The 20,561-nt window shown below is 51.2% G+C and overlaps 1 protein-coding gene across 1 annotated transcript in view; it reads right to left on the reverse strand.

Moving 5' to 3' along the window:
• Positions 1-18,342, reverse strand: part of Csk (C-terminal Src kinase) — a 20,365-nt gene extending 2,023 nt beyond the window's left edge. Inside the window, exons 1-10 of the mRNA XM_005316802.4 lie at positions 17,681-18,342; positions 3,371-3,450; positions 2,908-3,021; positions 2,679-2,791; positions 2,123-2,342; positions 1,135-1,228; positions 916-981; positions 727-826; positions 531-621; positions 82-155 (exon numbers count right to left, since the gene is read on the reverse strand). Of these exons, the coding sequence (XP_005316859.1) occupies positions 82-155; positions 531-621; positions 727-826; positions 916-981; positions 1,135-1,228; positions 2,123-2,342; positions 2,679-2,791; positions 2,908-3,021; positions 3,371-3,385 (887 nt within the window). The 5' untranslated portion in view covers positions 3,386-3,450; positions 17,681-18,342. The remainder of the gene's footprint in view (positions 1-81; positions 156-530; positions 622-726; positions 827-915; positions 982-1,134; positions 1,229-2,122; positions 2,343-2,678; positions 2,792-2,907; positions 3,022-3,370; positions 3,451-17,680) is intronic.
• Positions 18,343-20,561: the final 2,219 nt, after the last annotated feature.

The raw sequence follows: 20,561 nt of genomic DNA on the forward strand, positions 1-20,561 counted from the left end.
CCCCTCAGATCAGGGCTCCCACAGCAGGTTGGGGAGTCTTCCTAGAACCCTCATCCCAACCCCAGGGACTGCTTCACTCACAGTGAGAACTTCAGGAGACAGTCTCCGCCCAGCACCGACCTACCCCGAGATCTCAGGTAGTCCACCAGGCTGCCCTGGGGGCAAGACAGACAAGATCAGCCCCTCAGGTCAGATTTGCCCTGTAGCCCCCTGGACAGTGGGCTTGAGGGCTAGGTAAATGGCAACACCAGGGGAGTAGTAAGAGGGAAGGAGCGGGACATTGCTGCTGGACACCATGTCAGCATTACCCCTCAACCCTCACAGAATCTCTGAGGTAGGCTTATTATTATCATCTTCATTTCACAGGTGAGGAAACTGGCTTGGAGAGGTAACCTGAACTCTTCAAAGTCATGGTCAGCAAATCATGGGCTAGGACAAAAGTCCGGCCCTAGTGATTTCAAAGCTCAGTTGGGGTGGGGGCAGGGGGAGTCAAGGAGGCAGATCCAGCCAGGATTTGGGCAGGTGCTCACCTTGGCCATGTATTCAGTGACAATGTAGAGCCCGCCCTTCTCCTCTAGAATTACACCGAGAAGCTGTACCAGGTTGCTGTGCCGAAGTTGCCTGGGGCAGGACAGGGTGGTTGGAGCCTTTGGAGCCTGCCCAGCTCCCCCCCCCACGCCCCACCCTTGCCTGTGGGCAGCCTCCCCCTGCCTCCACCCAACTCACGTCATGACAGAGGCTTCAGCCAGGAAGGCCTGGGCGGTGGCATCATTCTTAATGCACTTGACAGCAACTTTGTTCCCCCGGTAATCACCCAGCATTACATCTGGAGGGAGAAGAATTGAGGGCTGTTCCTGGACTCCCCAGACATCCCCACTCCCAGCTCTTCCCAGGCTCCTAGACCCTCCAGCTCACCTCCAAACTCTCCCTTCCCAATGGTCTGCAGCAGCTTCAGCTCCTTCATGTTCAGTGCCCAGCCACCTGTGGGAGGGGTCAGTGAGGGTGTGGATGCTGGACAGGCCAAAGATCAGCCCCCAATGGGACAGACAGACTGGACTATCTCCAGAATGGGGGCAGAGCCAGAGGCCTGGGGGTGGGGAGGCAGGTGAGTAGGTTTGGGGTAGATGCACTCACTGCGGTAAAATTCATCCTGGGCTGCCACTGTGCCCTCCATGACCTTTGGTTTGATGAGGCGTGTGCAGAGTCCATCTGCATCAGTGGTGTAGTGCTGGGGAGAGGAGGGCAGGTGCTTAGAGCCAGCCTCCAATGGGCCCCATGTCGTCTCAGCTAGTATGCACTGCTCAGGCCTGACCACCAGAGGGCAGCAGAGGCTGACCCCACCCTCCTGAACTATTTGCATAGGGAGGGCTCCCCATTTCTGGCAGGGCAGGAATGTCTGTCCATTTCCCATGCCACCCTACACCCAGCTGCTGGACAGACAGCTGGCTGTTGCTACCATTCAGGCTCACCAGAATCCTGAGGTAGAGGGCAAACTCTGGTTTGGTCCTAATGTCAACCTCTAGCCAGGTGTGCTCAGGACCCCACCTTCCTTTGCCAAGACAGCGAAGTGAGTCTGGAGGCATCTGGGAAGCTACCGGCAGCTACTGGATGCCAGGTGTGGCTGGGCTAGATCTGAAAGAGCTGGCCTTGGAAGCTGCAAGAACCTATGAGCATGTCCATGCAGGGGAAGCTAGATGTACCTGACCATCAAGGTGTAGGGCTCCTGTTTACATATATACATCTGGGCATGTGGTTATGCAAATGGAGGGAAGGGAGTTCTAGGATGAAAGAGACTCGGACTCCAGTCCTGGAACCTTCAATATATAGCTAGGGGCCCTTAATTGCTTTGAACCTTTATGTCTTAATACACAAAACGGGGATAATGCCACCTTTCTTAGGGGAGGATTATAGGATCAGAGGTCAGCCCTGGCATGCAGCAGGTGCTCCACCAAAGTGTGAGGAAAACAGAGGCTTAGAGATTGCCAACATGTCTGGGTTAGCCCACCAGAAGCTGCAGGTAGGATTAGAGCTAGAATCTAGGGTTGTGTGTTAGTATCCACAGATAGGTTTGGGGTATATGTGGGGATGGTGAGGCCACCTACAGGTACCCTCCCACCCTCACCTCCACCAGCTGCATTAAGTTCTCGAAGTACACTTCTTCGTCAATGCTGAGTTTGCTGGCATGGTACATGATGCGGTAGTGCTCCACCTTGCCGTCACAGCTTACGCACAGTGTGTAGTCCCCGGGGTAGTTGGTACTTTCCCGCACCAGGAACAGGCCTGTCTCCGGTGGGTATAGAAGCCGCTCAGCCTGCTCCCGTGTGATCTTGCCATGGAACCAGCTGGGGAGTGGTGTGGCCAGGGGTCACAGTGGCCCAAGGGTACTGACCACCCTGGTGCCTAATGCTCTGCTTTCTGAAAGTGCTTCCTCTGTTCCTGGAGCTCCCACTGGCTCAGCCAGGCTACCAAGGTCCTTATCTGCTTCCTGTCTCTTTTTTCTTCTGTCCTTGTCAAACCCCTCCTGCTCCTCCCTCTATGAGGTCTGGCCTGATGTCCTGTCCCTCCTCTTGGACCTACATACAAGTCCCTTTCTCTGGTCCCAGGCTTTCCTCTGATGCTCTTCTGGAAGGACCACGCCTACTTCCTCTTTTACCCTGTCCCCATCTTGTGGTACTCACGGCATGAGGCTGAGTTTGGTGCCTGCCTTCACGCCCTCCCGCTTCTGGACATAGTTGGCTGGGATGATGCCTTCACGGCCCACCTTGTTTTTGGCCTTGTACCAGTTGGGGTCCTGGCGAGAGGGTAGCCCAGATACATCCTCAGGTCCACCCTCCCCTGCAAGTGAACCAAACCCAGAAGGAAGTCCCAGAGGTGGGAAGATGAGGTGGGCATAAGGTCCCTGAGTACCTTGGTGACAGCCACAATGGTGAGCACATCTCCTTTGCAGAAGGGAAGGTCCTGTTCAGCAGTGCCATGGAAGTTGTACTTGGCAATACATTCTGTACCGGATGGCCAGGCGGCCTGAAGGGCAGGTGATAGGTGGGTAGAAGCATCCTGGGCCTCCTCTCCACCCACCTGCCTGCATGCCTTTGATGTCACAGACTCTCAGTTGAACTCATGAGCCTGGGTGATGTGTCTCTTTCCTGAGAACTCTGGGTCCCTTCCTTACCACCCCAGACCTGTGCTCTTATCTTGAGGCCCTGTGTCTTGACAGTGGGTGCTGGAATTTTACTTTACTGAAAGCCTGGGTTGGGACAGAGGGTGGGAATAATGAAGGTAGGCTCATCTAAGCTCCCCCTGCTCTTTTACTAAGCACCCCTGGGGGGTGACAGGGACACAGAAATGCCTGAAATCTGCACCTCCGCGGTACCTGTATTGCCGACATCTTCTCAGGAGATCTGGCGTCTCCGTGTCACAGGAAGGCTGATCTGTCACTTGGTACCATTAGAGCTGCGGGGAGAAAGATGAAGAATGAGGAGGGGTAAGAAGAGATGGCTTCTACCCATATTGGGATTGACTCCTTCCCCAAAAGGAGTGTGATCAGGTGCCAAGGCTTCCAAGAGCTGGAATGTGAGAGCAGGGCTGTTTTCTCCAGACTGAGGCAGGAGCATGAAGTCTCCCAGGATCAGAGGCAGCTATCAACCCTAAGTACATAGGGGGCCTTAGAGGTCCAATGGAATGACCAAGGGGAGCAAAGGAGGCTTGGAGAGTCAGCAGCACTACAGCCAACTGCCCAACAGTCCCAAGCTTGGGGCAGCAGCTGGCCTGGAGAGAAAGGAAGCCCAGGACAGCTTTGTGAGACTCAGAAGGTGCTGTGTCACCTGGGAAAGTCCCGTGTGTTCTGTGGGCCTACCAGATTCCTCTACAAAAGCCCCCTTCTGGGTACATACCAAGAAAAAAACAAGGCACATGTCCATCAGGACAGGCACAGGCTCACTCAGATGAATATTTTGTAGTAAATTGCAGATTGGGATGGGCTCAGGTACCCAGAGAATAAAATGGTTACAAGAGGAGACATTGTACAGGGACAAGCACAATACACTTCAGCTACAAAACAGCCTTGATGAATTCCTAAACATAACACAAACCAAGAAGCCAGAAACAGAAAAGCACATACTATGTGATTCCATTTGTATGAAGCTCAAAATCTGGCCAAACCAATTCATACTGTCAGATGACCACCCTTTGAGGAAGACTGGAAGGGGCAAGAGGGAACCTCTGGGTGATGGTTATATGAAACATTTGAACCCAGTCATGGAGTGGGTGCACTCTGTGGCAATTCACTGAACTTCACCCTTATGACTGGTGAACTTCTTGGTTGTGTTTACTTCAACAAAGTTGAACCACCCAAAGAACTACCCCAACCAACTCCACATTCCAAGAACAGCAAGCAAACCTTATCTGCACACCTGTGTGACTCCTTCCACCACCACCACCTTCCCAAACACAGTCCAGAGGCAACTCTGTGGCCACATTTTCATTGGGACAGAGACTTCTCCATGAACCTTGTCATCATGCTTATTTTGATGGGATGGAGGGGTTCAGCAGCTGGGCTGATGGTAACAAACATGATCAACTGCCTCCAATCAGATAGTGGGAGAGAATATTTCAGTGCAGAGGTGTGTTTGGGGAGTACTGAGCTGAGCCCTGAAGACTGGAGGATTTACAAAAACAGAGGGAAGGTCAGAGAAGGTACCCCAGAGAGAAATTGGTGTGGCAGCCAGAGAAAGGGTGTTGGTGTAGGGAGGAGACAGGCATAGCCTGAGAAACTGGCTAGGATGGAAGTCAATGAGGAGAAAAGGCAGGACAGGCTTCACCTGGAACTCCATGACCCCAAGCTTCCAAAGCCCAGCCTTGTCTCTGCTGTATCAAAGGTTTGGGCCTGACATAAACCTTGCAGGTTGCAGGGGGGCTTCTAATCTACTGTATGAAACAGGGGATGGATTCTTTTTTTTTTTTTTTTAAAGAACTGAAAGTGGAGACTCAAGAGATATTTTTATTTTTTTTAAATAGAGAGACAGAGAGAGAGAGAGAATTTTAATATTTATTTTTTAGTTATCGGCGGTCACAACATCTTTGTTTGTATGTGGTGCTGAGGATCAAACCCGGGCCACACGCATGCCAGGCAAGCGCGCTACCGCTTGAGCCACATCCCCAGCCCAGGGGATGGATTCTGAGGGCATTGTGGCCTTGGGAGGTTTGGATCCTTAATCCTAGAGCCCAGCAGAAGCTGGGGAGAAAGGAACCAGGGAAAATGACCACTTCTAGGCCATACTCCTGGCTCTACACAGTCAGGCAGATCTGGATTTCAAACCTTGCTCCGCCATGCAACTCAGGGTGAATGACTCAACCCTTCTGAACATCCCTCTTTCTTAAGTGGAGCACAGAGGCCCCATGCAAGCAGGTTGTGGAGGAAGTGCAATGAGACCCCGAACTTGTTTAGCATGCCCTGCTCCTCATCTCTGCAGAACACACAGCCCTTCCCACATCCAGAGGCTGTCTATTCAGGGGCACTGAGGCCCATGGAGGATGAGCTTGGATTTCCACAGCCACATTCACATGACTGAGCCACCACGAGTACAGGAACCTGCACTTGGGCCCAACAAGATGCATGCTACAGGGAGCTGTGAGCTCTCCTTACTTTCATTTTACAGACTAGGAAACTGAGGCTCCAGAGAGTGAACAACTTGCCTAAGGTCACAAAGCTAGTTAGGAATGACATTCCAAGCTTGAGTTGGGGTTCCACTGTGGTTAACTTGGTCCCCAACCTTCAGGTCCTTTTAGCCAGAAGGCCCTGCCAGTATTTAACATCCCCACACCTCCCCCAGCTTCCCCAAACTCAAAACCCGGCTGCCACCACAGGAGGGCGCGGAGGCTGTTGCCCTGTTAGTCACCCTTCCAGCTGTCAGTTTGCAAACACTCCTTCCCAGCCTGCAGCTGCTGCTGCCACCTCCCTGCTGCCTCAATGATAATAATAAAAATAATAACAGGTCCTGTTTTCTGAGCACTTATCCAATGCCAGGCCCTGTCCTTGGCACGTCATTGTTCACCCAATCCTAATAACTCTGAGAGACAGGCTATTATTATCTCCATTTTACAGATGAGGACTTCAAGTGAGGCCCAGAGGGGCATGTGGCCTTGCCAGAGGTCGTCACACCTTGAGTGAGCTTCTGGAGTCCTATTCCAGACTCCTGATCTGCTCTGCAGTCCTCCTGGCACCTAAGACCCCTTGTCTTATGTGTCCACACTATGCCCCCAGGAGTTGCTGTTGGACTGGGAACCATGAGATTGGGTCAGTGCAGAGCAGTGTGGGGGAGAGAAGCAGCCATAAGAGTCTAAGACATTAGTGCTCAGAGGAAGGGGCAAGCCCAGGAGTGTCCAGGGTGGGCTGTCTAGAGGGGTGGGGCTTTGAAAATCAGAAGCTCTAGACTCAGAGAGGAGCCAAACCCATTACCTTTACTCAACTAGCTGTGCCTCTGGGACCCATTTCCTCTGTAATTCTCAGTGAGAACCTGCAGTTCCAAGGGCTGCTCAGAGGAGTGGAGTTGCTGGCCCTTCTGAGAGGCTCTTCGCTGGTGAGATCCTGAGCCCAGGATGGCTCAGCAGTCCCCTATAGTAGCCAGGCTGGGGCCTCCTCCTTAAGGGATCCCCAGGAAGTGAACCCCTTCCCTTCTAGGCCTGAGTCATGAGAGACAGTGGCTGAGAGAGATGAATGCAATCTTAGGTCTCCACAATCCAGCCTGCGTCAAGGACAAAGAAGGGTCCTTCATAAGATTATCTGCAGAACACTGTCCAGGGAGTCAGGCGCTCTGAGTCCTGGACATGCCTCTGCTACCAACTGCTGTATGACCTGGGGAGTCACTTGACCTTTCTGGGACTTGCTACCTCCCAGTACTTTGGCCCGACTTATTTCCCACTGGCTATTACCTATATTCTGCCCACCTCCCTTCCTTGCCATTCCTTCCCTGCTCCCTGTCTCTTCACCTAGAGAACATCCATTCAACCTTGGGGGTGCAGCAAGGGAATACTTCTGCTGCACAAATGCCCCCTAAAATGTAGTAGGACTACTGTTCCTAGTAGCAAGAGATGGGAAGAAAGACTTTATGCCCATTAATGGGGGACTGGATAAATAAGTCAAATTCCAGAGAGGGAACAGCATCACTTCAGCCATAGTGGAATCAGAACTTATCTCTAGGTGAGAATTAAGAAGATTTCCCATGATACAGAAAATAAAATGGAAAAACACCAGCTCAAGTGTCACTAAAGCTTCTAAGTATTAACCTCTGGATTAACCAGAAAGGGGAAAGAGAATCTTTTTTTTTTTTTTTTTAAATATTTATTTATTTTTTAGTTATTGGCAGACACAACATCTTTGTTTGTATGTGGTGCTGGAGGACCGAACCCGGGCCGCACGCATGCCAGGCGAGCGCACTACCGCTTGAGCCACATCCCCAGCCCGGGAAAGAGAATCTTAACAGTAGGGATAGCTGACAAACACCTCAACCAAGGAATCATATGAAGTTGAGCACCATCAATAAGGAGACAAACAGATACCAAGTGTGTCCTCCTGTGATGCACTGAGAATCCAGTCTCAACCTATGTGGTATTCCTGCCAGTGCTGTTCAACTTGATTCGAATGAGGAAAGCAATTCAACAAATCCAAAACAACCAGTTCGAACTCTCAAGGCCAATGTTATAAAACATAAAACAAAACCAAGAATACTCCCAAATCAAAAAACAGCAACAAAAAGGTTAGGATGATGTTTTAGTTAAATTGGACACTAGAGGGCTGGGGATGTGGCTCAAGCGGTAGTGCGCTCGCCTGGCATGCGTGCGGCCCGGGTTCGATCCTCAGCACCACGTAAAAACAAAGATGTTGTGTCCGCCAATAACTAAAAAGAAATAAATATTTTAAAAAATTCTCTCTCTCTCTCTCCTCTCACTTTAAAAAAAAAAAATTGGACACTAGAGACTGGGATTTTGGCTTGGTGGTAGAGTGCTTGCCTAGAAAGTATGAGGCACTGCGTTTGATTTTCAGCACAGCATATAAATAAATGAATAAAATGAAAGTCCATCAACATCTAAAAAAGTATTTTTAAAAAATTGGACACTAAACAAACATAACAGGATTTAATGAGTGATCCTGAATTGGATTCTGGATTAGGGAGGAAAAAAAACAAAACAACTAGAATAATCGTCTGAGCTGGGCACAGTGGCACATGCCTGTAATCCCAGTGGCTTGGGAGGCTGAGTCAGGAAGATCATGAATTCAAACCTGCCTCAACAACTTAGCGAGGCCCTAAGCAACTTAAGAGAGACCCATTTCAAAAAATAAAGAGGGCTGAAAATGTGGCACAGTGGTTAAGTGCCCCTGGGTTCAATCCCCAGTACCGAAAAAAAAAAATCATTTGAGGACAATTGGGAAATAGGAATAATAAGATAATTTGGAATTAATGTCAACTTTCCTAAGTATAATTATATAAAAGATACATAGGTTCTCAGGAAAAACATGATACATGCAGCACTAAACTCAGCAAAAAAATGCATTTTCATATGTATTTATATAGATAAAAGAGATAAGAAAATTCAGGAAAATGTCAAGAACTGGCAGATCTGAGTAAAGGATTTATGAGTATCCATTTCAACTCTGCATGTGTATGTACTATTGGCTCTGTGCATACCAGGTAAGTGCTCTACCACTGCTCTACATTCCCCACCTCCAGTCCTTTTTAATTTTTGAGACAGAGTCTTGCTAAATTGCACAGGCTGGCCTTGAACTTGAAATTCTACTGCCTCAGCCTCCCCAGTAGCTGGGATTATAGGTGGGAAGCCATTCCTGGCTATTATTTCAACTTTTGGTGGTTTAACACACACACACACACAAAAAAAAAAAAAAAAAAAAAAAAGAAAAAGGCTATGGAATACAACCGGGTACAGATCATCTGTTGTATACCATGAGTAGATGTGTTTTTCTTTCTTTCTTTTTTTGCAGGCAGTACTAGGGATTGAATCCCAAAGAAGTCTACCACTGAGCTAACATCCCAAGCCCTTTCTATTTTAAAATTATTATTATTATTATTTTGGGATCAACTAGGGGTGCTTAACCACTGAGCTATATCCCCAAACTTTTTACATTTTTTTCTAGAGATAGGGTCTTGCTGAGTTGCTTAGGGCCTTGCTAAGTTGCTAAGGCTGGCTTTGAACTCTTGATTCTCCTGCCTCAGTCCCCCAAGCTGCAGGGATTACAGGCGTGTGTAACGGCACCCCGCATTTTTTTTTTTAAATTTGAGATAAGGGTCTCGATACGTTTCTGAAATTGGCTTCAAACTTGTGATCCTCCTTGTGTCTGCCTCCCAAACTGCTAGGATTACAGGCATGCACCACCTGTATGAGTTGTTTTTGAAGACATACAACATATCCATAGACTCAGGTATGTCTAGGTTATCTTTGGAAAGACACAAGAAAAAAATAACAGAGGTTGCCTCAGAGATGGGATGGGAGAGTAGGATCAAATTCAAGGAATACTTTCTTTTTACTCATATTTGATATTTTGGGTTTTTTTGGCTGCTTTTATTTATTTATTTTTAAAAATATTTGCACCTATTGCCTTCCCCCTAAAAATAAAATTGAAAATGTCACTTTCTGAAAACCACCTCTGCCAAGAGTCTTCCTTGGTTTCCCAGCTATGCTGGCTGCCTGCCTCCAGAGTCTCACATTTTAGCAATGCAGCGAGAACCTCACTGGCCATGGCCTGTGGTTTAGGGCGTACTGGGAGCTCTGCAGGGGGAAAGTTAGTTCTGACTCATAACTGCATCCCCAACATGGGCTGGGCCCAGAGTGCCTGCTCAGTAAAGGAGTGCTGAATGAATGAAGAACGAACAAAAGGGAGAAACCAGACTGGCTGTGCCACACTGAGGTCCTGTAACTGGAAAACTATATTTAACCCCAAAGGGACAGCAGCTGTCACCCCAACCCCCACAGGGTTGGAGGAAAGGGGGCTTGGGATGTGGCAGGACCAACGCTTCACTCTGACTTTCTGCCCTAAACTCTGCTCCCAGCAGCCCTTGTGCTAGGGTCCTGGGAACAGGCTGGGCATTGTGCCCAAGCACTGAGGTCAGTGGCCACAGCCTCAGGCAGGCCTTTCTTGGGAGCCTAGGCTATCAGGAAGGGGGGATGGAGAGGAAATTGGGAGCCCAGAAACTCCCTGGCTGCCCTTTCCCTGCCCTGGAGGCAGCTGTAGACCCCCAAAGCCAGACACATGCAGATGATCAGGGTAAGTTAAGGGGCCCCTGCCCTGCCCCCTCATCAAAACTCCACTGCTTAATGGGGCGTGGGAGCTTCAGTAACTGTTTACACCCAGCTAAAAATACCCACTGAAAAGGGAAGTGTACTAGAGACCTGGGGGGACTTGAGGCCATGGCCCCTAGAGACTCTGGTCTTGAGACTGAATATATGATAGCTGAATAATACAACTGAATACATAATTGCTAGTCCTTGCAAGGATGGGGGCAACCACTGGAAGCAACAGGAAGGTTCCACCTTGCCTTTTGCTCTTTTGAACCAATAGTTCAGGGGCCTTCCTCTGTCCAGTGTCATATTTGGTGGGCCAGGATGGGCAGGAGGAAGAAACGGCCCAAAAGGTCTTGCCCCTGGAAATCAATTCATGAGCTTTTCCTCTGTGCCCATCCCAGGGCTAGGTGCAGGAGACCCCAAAAGAATACAGATCTGTCTTCTATCCGACTACATAATGGTCAACCATGACTTAGTGTGCTCAGTGCCTCAAAAGATTGAGGACAGGATGTAACTCAAGTGGCAGAACACCTGCTTAGAATGCCCCAGGCCCTGGGTTCCATCTCTGTGCTGTTTAAAAAATAACAACAAAACTGAGGAAGGACAGGGCCATTCAGGAAATAATCTAAGAGGAAAAGTGGAAAGGAGGAAGGGAGCTGGAGCTGGAAGGATCTCAGGGGAAAGTAAGAGGGAGAGGATTGGAGGGATGCCCTAGAACAGGGCAAAGTTAAGATTCCAACTGCAGTATGGAGGGAGTTAATCAAGACTGAAGGCCCAAGGAGGCTTTGAGCTCATCCCCCAAGTTTCCAACAGGTCAAATGAGCAGACACAGGCAGAATTAAGTTTCAGACTTGGGCACGCCCCCCTGGAAAGGGCAGAGCACCTGAGGAGGGTGGGGCTCCCCCACCCTGCACCAGCAGTTGGGCTGGTTTGGCAGCAATAAAATCAGCCCCACCCCTGGTTCTGCATAAGGCACCCAGGCTGACAGCACTTATATCCCCTGGCCACACACCAGGTGGTGGGGCTAGAGGTTTCCTAGTGATCCCAGAAAGCCTGGGCAGGTACACTCATTGCAGAGATGTCTGGGGGGAGGGGGCAAGGAGTAGTAGGATCAGGCACAAGACCTTTTGAGATGCCTAAAGCTCCCTGGGAGTCGGAAGGGAGTAAAAGGATGGCCTCCTTTGGCTCCAGTACATGCTGTCCTACCCTCACCTCTGAGGCTCCCTTCAGCTTTCAGTACCCCAACCTAAGGAAAGAGGTGAGTTTAATGACTGAAAAATGTTAAAAACCAAATTACAGCAACTCACTGGCTTTTTTCCTGTCCCCAATGGCTTGGTGGGACCGGAAATCCTGTCTAGCGGTTTGGGAGCAGTGGGGGCTGGGTTAGAGGAGGCTAATGGGGAGCCTCCTCCCCCAGGCACCACTGCAGCTAGAGGCTGCCACTCCTGGCCCAGAAAGGTTTCTAATTACCGCTCAGAAGCCTAATTACCTACATGCACCGGGCAACCGGGACTCTGGGCCTCCCCAGGGCCCTAACCCAGGCCCCTGCTCCCCCACAACCCTCTTAGTGCAGGCTGTGGTCTTTGCATCTTTATTTGCTTACATTTACATGCAGCTTCCCAGGACTAACCTTCCACAAACCCTTCAAAGTTATGGATTGTCCTTGTCCATCATTTCAAAGTCTCTCAGTCATGGTAAAGGACGGAAGACTGAGGGTAGAGGCCCATGAGCTGTCTAAAACTTTGGCCCTCAGAGTTCTGGTCTTCCTATTTCCAAACTGGGACCTATAGAACACAGCTGGGAAGGCAAAGCTATTGGGGCTAACACAAGGACACATAGCTTACTACCCATGTGAGGGGAAAGGAGGCTGTCAACACTCCCCTGCAGGATGGACTGCAAAAATGAAAGCATGCAGGTACAGCCTACTGGTTCAACTGGATTCAGGGATCTGTGTTGGTTATTTAATCCGAAAGGAAAAACAAACAAACAAAAACACTCACAGTCAAGTACTGTTGATCCTTGTTGGATAGAAGCAGAAACAAGCTCTGATAAGGGTTACCCACTGGGGGCCACCTAGCTTCCAAAGGCTAGAACAGACTTGAGCTCAGATCTGTCTGAACCTTGGTCAGGAGACCTTTCTTTCAACTTTCCTGAGGCAGGATAGATAACACCCTAAAAATGAACAGATTGGGGGCACTGGGGTAAAGGGGATCTGCCTAGCACTTGGCCCTCTTATTCTAGGAAGTAGAGGTAGGAAGAGGCCAAGGGCTGGTTCAGCAAGAGAAGCCAGCAGCCCCTGTGAGAAAGAAGCTCCAAACAAGAACCTCCGCCCCCACCATGCCTGTCTTCAAGTGATTCTTGATTTTCACATGCTTATTCCCTCCCTCCAGGAAGTCCTCCAGGCTGTTCCAGCCCACCCAGGGTCCCAGCTTCTGAGCTCCCACCAGCCCTGCCAGGAAGAGGGAAGCACAGGCCTCTCCTGATGGACTCCTCTGAGCCTGGCTCCTCTATGCCAAGCAGCAGAGCTTGGCACCTCCTACCCCATCTTCTGGCAGTGTGGAGAGCAAAGGCCATAGATGCTCAAGGCTGAGTGAGGACCAGGGGCAGGCTGGGCAGGGCTGAAAAGCAGCAGCCAACATGGACAAGGGTGAGAAGACACCCAGTTTCACCCACCCACAAGGCTTCCAACCATGCAGAGAGCAAGACAGGCATGGGGGCGCACAATAGCCCCTCTTTTGCTTGTTATAGACCACAGAGGGGAGGGGAGGGGCGGAGGGAAGCTGCGGTTGGAGGGTGTACACAGCAAGTGTGTGAAGAGAAGCTATCCTCATCACAGCGCCTCAGAACCAGGAAGAGAAACTGAGCGGGAGGAAGGGCGGGCTGGGCCGTGGGGCCTCCAGCCCTGGGGCCTGTGGAGGGGAGCTCCCAGTTAAACCACTTCAGCCTCTGGGCCTCAGTCTCCCAGTAGAACAAACGGGATTCTCTATCTGCTTCTATCAAAATGCCTCTGATCCAAGCAGTCTATAACCGACGGGCACTGCAGGCTGCATCATGCCTGATAAGAGCACCCCCAATTCATGGAGCACTCCTGACCACAGGGAACAGGGGCTCAGCTACAAAAAGCCAGTCTCCTTCCCTGCTTGTTTCTCCCTCAGCCACACAGGGAGCACACTAGCTCTTCCTTCACCAGCTCTTTATTTTTAGGTCTGAATTTGACTTTAATCATTACTTAGCGGATTCTATTTCCAGTCCTTGGATGAAGGGACCCAGAGGGGAGGAGAAGGGAGAGCCAGTGCTCCCTGCCGGGCGTGGGGGGCAGTCTGATCCTCCACCCATCCTGTCCTCAACCAAGGGTGGGGGAAACTGAGAAACACCCAAAGGGCTCGCTCTAGTCAGGCCAGCATCTTGGGGAGGCTCCACCCTGTGACCTCATCCCAGCCCAAACTGTGGGACAGGAGGGCAACTGTAATGCCTACTTCCTCTGTACCAAGACCAGGCAGGAGGAAGAAGTCTGGCAGCCAGAGTCCGAGGTCACAAGCCTGAGGGACCTCTGCATTGAATGGGCCACCTCAGGGAGGACTCCTTGCCTAGGTTAGCCCTGGGACACCTTAGAGTCATCTGGGGCTATAGTCTCTTGGACCCAGGGAGTGCCAAATTGAGAGTTTGCTCCTACTGTCCACAGGGTGGCCCCTGGAGGACACTCCCAGTTTTTCAAGTCTGCATGGAAGCAGAATAAGGGGAAGCAAGGTTTGTCACAATGGCACAAACTCAGGTTAGACCTGGGCAACACCTGCCAAGGAACATTCTAGAGCTGGAAGGCTCTAGAATACCCCCTACCCTACCCCTCAGCTTTCTTCCCCTCTCAGGTCACTGGGAAAGGTGGGAAGCTGAAGCTGGCCCGGCTGTCCCTGGGTTGGGGCTCAGGGTGCCCTGCCTAAACTCAGGCTAAGGAGACCTCTATTTCTACAAGAGAATGCAGGACTGGGCCATACTTGCAGAAGCTGGAAGGCAAGAGGCCTCCTCCACTCAGCTCTGACACTGGCAGACGGGAAGGGAAATGGGTGGGGTCAGACCCTGGACATCAACCAGCAGCCCATCTTCCCAGGGCCAGCCCTTGCCCTGAGCCAGCCAATCACATAGCAATGGCATTTCTACCATGGGAGCTGGGGGCGGCAGGGAGGTGGAGCAGCACACTGGCCATAGTAGCCTGGAACCTCATAGAACCTCAGCCTCTGGGCCTCAGTCTCCCTGTAGAAAAAAACGGAATTCTCTATCTGCTTCTATCAAAATGCCTCTGACCCATGCAGTCTATAACCAATGGGCATTTCAGGATGCATCATGCAGCCTATGGAGCCAGGTTCAGGGAAGTCAGTCAGGAGAGGCCTATGCTTCCCACTTCCTGATAGGGCTGGTGGGAGCTCTGAAGCTGGGGCCTTGTGTAGGCTGGAACAGCCTGGAGGACTACCTGGAGGGAGGAGGTGGGTTTCAGAGGGGCTGGGCATCTCCCTGCTGGGCCCATGGCTCAGGTGTCTTCCTCCATTTGAGCCAGCCTGCAGTGGGCAATCCCCTCAATGACAACCTCTATCTACAGAGGGAGAGGAGAGAGGATATGCCAGGCATTTTCTAGTTCCTCAGTTAACAAGTTCACACTTCTCACACTTTCCTTTAAAGCATACATCACCATTCCTGTTATTTATACAAAAGAACTCTGGTTCAGAGGGTAGTGACTTTCCAACCCTTCATTCTGGCCTAAGTGGCATCGCTAGGCCTGGTACCCACGTGGCTTGAGTGCCAAGTTGCCTGCTCTCTGCTGACTGCTTTTGGGGCTCATAGTAACAACCCCCACAACAGCAACAGATGGGAAGTGCATGCTCAGTAAGAGGGGATGAGTGAAGCTGTTATGGCAGAGCTACTTAGAATATTCTGTAGCTATTTAGGCAGTTACTTAGACTGTGGAGCACCACAAAAAAAATGCCCATACACTCAGTACTGAATGAAAGGTGTCACGGCACCCACACTCCAGTGCTCCAGTGAAAACAGTGACGAAGGAAGAAAATCAGGAAAAAACTGGCAGGGACTCCAAAATGCTAGAAGTCACTGTCTAGTAAAGAAATAGTGGGTAACTTTTGTTTTCTAAGTTTTTTGCAGCCATTTTGTTACTTTCTAAATTAAGAAAATTAGTATGTACATAGTTTTCTTCCAAAAAGCTCATATTTGCTCCCTTAGGTCCCACCTGGCCCCAGTTCTGGCCCAGGTGTCTAAGGACATTTCTACCATGGGACAGCTTTTTCCACCTGAGACAGCCTCTCAGACATAGGAGGATCTGTCCCTACCTTCTTTCCCAGACTCAATGCCTCTGTTCTGTTTTTTGAGGGCTACTTGTTAAGGTTCGAAATCCCTCAAAAGATGGAGTCCAGAACTGGACCCAGATAGTTCCATCCCATTAGGCCACGTAGGTCACACAATCACAAGGTACTATTTTGAGGGAGGCTGAACTCTGCCCTCTCTCTCCAATACTTGCTCCATGTGGCTCAGCCTCATGGGGCCAAGGGCCCCTGCAGCAATGAAAGGACTCATCTTCTGGTCTTTGCCCTGACCTAGTACAGGGAAAAGAGCAGCCACTTCTGAGCGGAAGGAAAGAACTGAGCTCAGATTTAAAAAAAACAAACAAACAAACAAAAAAAAACTCCCTGCACATATGTCAGCCTGTGTTAGGCTCCTTTCTACAAAGGCCTTTGGGGATCCTGGGCCGCACCCTTGCAGCTCACAGTTGGTAAAGAAGCAACCAACTATGTCAGATGTTAGGTCCCAGCCCCAGCTCCTCAGGATGGAAAGGAAGTCAGAACTGGATGTGAGGCTACGTGAGTACAGCCTCACAGGCTCAGGACATCTGGGCCCCTTCTTCTATGTTTGTCAGGGAAACAAGAGAGGGAAGAAAAAGAAAAACCTAAATCAAGAGCAGGGGACCTCAAGTAGGACAAAACTGCAGGTGACTCCAAGGTGGCCCAGACATGGCTCAACCTTCTCCAGGGAACCAGAGGATCTTCCTATAAAGCCAAGCTCACTCCTGCTGCCTTTGCCCCATTCCTGCTGTGGCCACACCAAGAAAGACACTGGAACACCTATGGTACAGGTGTTAGAAATGGGCCCTGGTGGTATCCCCACTCAGCTGATGCTCCCATGCCTGACAGGGTGCTACCAGTGGAGACAGAGATCTCACCTTATCCATCTGAATTTGGTGTGTTCCTGTGCCTGCTAGGCCAAACATATAGGGAGGGCTAGGTCAGGACTGACCACAAGACTGTTTGAACTTAGTGCCAGCAGACTTCTGTGCCATACTACACAGGTGACCCCACACATTCACCACATCCCCTGTCAGTAGGACCAAGGCTCGGACTTTAAGGAAAAATATTATGGGTAGTTCTGATGCTGTCTGAGCCCAGACCTAGACAAAACTAGGGCCGGAAGCCCTCTCTAGTCCTCTGCAGTGGAACACGTGCTCATCCTACAAGATCCCTCCTAGGCCAGGCAGGGGGCTTGCATCCTTGATAGGTAACAGTGCCTGCCTGGTTTCCTCCCACCCATAGCAGTCCAGCTTTGCAGAACTGAAGGTGAAAGACAGCTGGCTTCCCTCCACCAGAGGACTGGAGTAGTTACCTTCCCACCTTTGGGCTAAGTTCCTGGTCTTCAAAATGGGCAGTGAAGAGAAATCCTAGTTAAGTTCCAAAGATCTGGTTGATGGACACACCCCTTCTTAACATCTGGGCCCAGAGGAACCTGGGAGAATGGGCATTCCAGGGTGCCAGGAGGTGGGAGCATGAGGCTATTATTACCAGTGTTACCTCCACCCCAGACAGAAGCCCTGCCCAGTTTCTCCACCCAGGGGTCAGAGGTCCCTTGACTTAGGCCTGGTCTTCCCAGAGGTTCAGTCCCAGGACCTGGGTTTTAAGCATGGTTCAAGGGAGGTGGCTGGGCCCTAGGCTGTTTGGAGCCAGAGTACCTTAGTGTAGGAATGGAGGAAGGGGTCAGAATCAAGTGGACCAGGGCATCTGCAAGGAGGTCTTGGGCAGGAAAGGGCAAAATCTCAGGAGCCAGGCTCATTCTCCTGGGCCCTGGATCTCTAGTCACCTCCTACTCTGAGCTCCATACTGGGGGAACTCGGACAGACCTCAAAGAAGTCTGCTGGGCTGCTGAGCGTACCTCCCTGGTGGCTCCTTCCCAGCAAGATTCTGACAGAGACTCCCGGGAGAATTCGAACCCGTGGAGGAGAGGGTGAAGGAGGTGGGGGATGGGAGTGGACGCGACCGCGGTGGTAAGAGAGTCTGGACGTGCGACCTACACCCTCCTGGGGACCCGACGCCCAGCTCCTCCCGGGCTGCCAAGCACTCACCTTTCTCGGGGCACTGCGGTCCGGGCCACCTCGACACGGGCGGCATCAGCGGCCTGCAGGACGGTCCATGCGGCCAAGGGGGAGGGGAGGGGCCTGGGGGTCCCCAGGGGGTGCGATACAAAGAGGTACGGATGCTAAAAAAGGGGGAGGAAGGACGGCCCGACAGAGGCAGGGGGACAGCCGCAAGGCCCCGGTCCGGGAGGGAAGAAAGGCGGGGGAAGGGGGCGGGAGGGAGTCAGGGGGAGGAAACAATGTAGCCGGCGCGGCCCCGGTAGAGTTCCGCTTCCAAACGCCGCTACCAAGGTTCGATTTTGGAACGTCCCGCCGGCGGCCCGGGGCCACCCTGGACGCTCGGTTGGGGGCCGCCTGGCTCCCCGCGCTCCAAGCCCGGGGGTTCGGGCGGCCGAAGACTGGCCGGGGCGGGAGGGTCGGCTGGCCGGGGGACGGCCCCGACGGCTGCGAGACCGAGCGGTCGCCCCGTTCGGACCCCGCCCCGGCGGGATCCCCGGGGCAGTGTGCAAGGTGGCGCTGGAGCCGGAGGGCGGCGGCGGGCTCGGCAGCGGTGGCGGCCAACCTCTGCTAGCCCGGGCTCCGCTGGGAGGAAGCTCGCAGGCCTGGCGAGAGGAAGCGCGGCCCGGATCCTCCGCCCGCCGCAGCGCGCCTGCGCGAGGGGGCCTGCCCGGCGCGCAGCGGGGCGTGGGCCGGCGGGACAGCGCCCCCTCCTGGGCTCCTGGAGGACTGCGGGGGGTGTGTCCGCGCCCACGCCCTGCCCCCACCCGCCTTCGGGCGTGAAGTATCCCGAAGTGCTCTCCCCGAGGGCCCACCATCTCGTTTTGGAGCAGCCTCGCAGTCCTCTCTAGACGAAGCTCCCTCGCTGCTGAAGCCGGGCCTGCTTCCCTCTCTTCGGGTGTGTGTGTAAAGAGTGAACCTCACTCGCAGCAGTAAGCGCTCATTCATTCACAAACATTTCCTGACGCTGACAGTATGACAGGCCCTGCTCTGGAGTCCACTAATGACACCGCTTCAGTACTGTTAGGCGTTCTTAGTTGAGTGGAGACAGGCCCATAGGTCAATGGGTCGTCACTTAGAGAACTAATCAATAAAAGTGGAGAGGTGCTTGTTCAAGGTCCACAGGAAACAAAAAAGAAGGGAAGGCAAGTGGGGAGACTTCATAGAAGTGGGACCCTGGCAGAGGGAACAGCATGCACAAAGAGGCAGGGAGCAGTGAGAAAGCTTGGTGACTTCTGGAAACTATAAATAGTTCAGTAGGTTGCAGCTTTAAGTGTGGGTGAGGGGAGATGGGTTCCTTGCAAACTACAAACTACAGGGGCAAGAGAGAGCCAAAGAGCCTCATGGGATTCTCTTGGACTTTATTTTGAGCCTGGAGGAAATAAGAAAGTTGTTCATAGTTGTGTTATCTTGAACAAGTTGCTTGACCTGTCTGTGTTGTAGTATCCCCATTTGATAAAACAGGGAAAATAATAACAACAACATAAGGTTTTGTGGGGAAATAAGTTAGTAGGTTTAAAGCACTTAGTGTATAGTGCCTGGCATGGGGTGAGTCCTAAATTAAATACAGACTGTTATTATGTATCATTGTTCATGGTGAGCAGGGAGACTCCAGCAGAGGTAGGCAGTATTCAGGTGCTTTCTAGGGACTGGATCCTGAAGGAAGAGTCACTTTTAGATGCACAGAGAAAAGGGGACATTCCTGGATGGGGAAAATGAGGCTGCTGGCAATGTCCTGAAATGCAAGATAAGTAAGAAGGAGCTAAAGGAGTGAAAGGGACAGTATAGACCCTGTGGGAGGCAGAGCTGGACAGACAGTGTGGCTGCAGATTGCAAAGAGCCCCATAGATGCCAGGACCAGGAGTTGGGCACTGCCCTCCAGGCAAACTACTGTTAGGCACTTTGACCCACATGCCCCAGGACCAGCTTAACAGCAAGGAGCCAGCCATAATGATATGGGGAGGGATAATTTTTGAGGAGGCATCCAGTAGATCTCAGAAGTGTGGCACAATAGGGGGTGGGATATGGATTTGGGATTCAAATCCCAATACCTTTATTTTATTTATTTATATATGATGCTGAGGATCGAACCCAGGGCCTCACGCATGCTAGGTGAGTGCTCTACCACTGAGCCACAACCCCAGCCCTCAGGGTTAAATCTTAACCAGGCCTTTTACTATGTATGTGACCTTGGACTAGTTACCTAAGTTCTCAGCTCAATTTCCTCTTCTGTATGATCAGGCTCAGGCACACCTCTGTTATGAGAGATGGGGCAGATTATAGCAAGATAACGGCTTGGGGTGAAGGGGTGGAGCTGACTTCTTTTGCTTTCCTCTGAGGTCAAGATGGAATGATAATATGGGGCCTGGGGGAGCAGGGGTTGCCACTCAGCCTGAAGGAAAGTTCTTCTGCAGCAGCTCTGCAAAGGTTTATGCAAGGGAGAAATTGACATCTCTTCTCCAGCCCTGGCTGAATTAATTGTCAGAATGATAAAGCAAGACTTTGGGGACTTGGTGAAAACACTCTAATCCCTACTCCAGTTTTGTCCCCGACCCATCTTCCTTTACTCGTAAACTCTTCCCTCTGGGCCTGCTATGGCCCTATGTGTGAACTTTGGAGTCAAATAAAACCCATATTTGAATACTGGCTCCACCTCTTTTTGTCAGGGTGAAAATAATTTTTTAACTTTCTCAGATCCCAGGTACTGGGGATAAAATGAGCAAATAAATAAAGGAATCCATCCCGTGGAGCTCTCCTGTAGTGCAAGGGCCAGTTAACTTCCAACCTCATATAGTTCATTCATTCATTCACATGACAAATACTTTATAGAACACCTACTAAGTGCTAAGTATTGTTCTGAGTGCCAGAGATA

Source organism: Ictidomys tridecemlineatus, chromosome 5, assembly GCF_052094955.1.
Source record: "Ictidomys tridecemlineatus isolate mIctTri1 chromosome 5, mIctTri1.hap1, whole genome shotgun sequence".
In the NCBI taxonomy this organism is placed as follows: Eukaryota; Metazoa; Chordata; class Mammalia; order Rodentia; family Sciuridae; genus Ictidomys; species Ictidomys tridecemlineatus.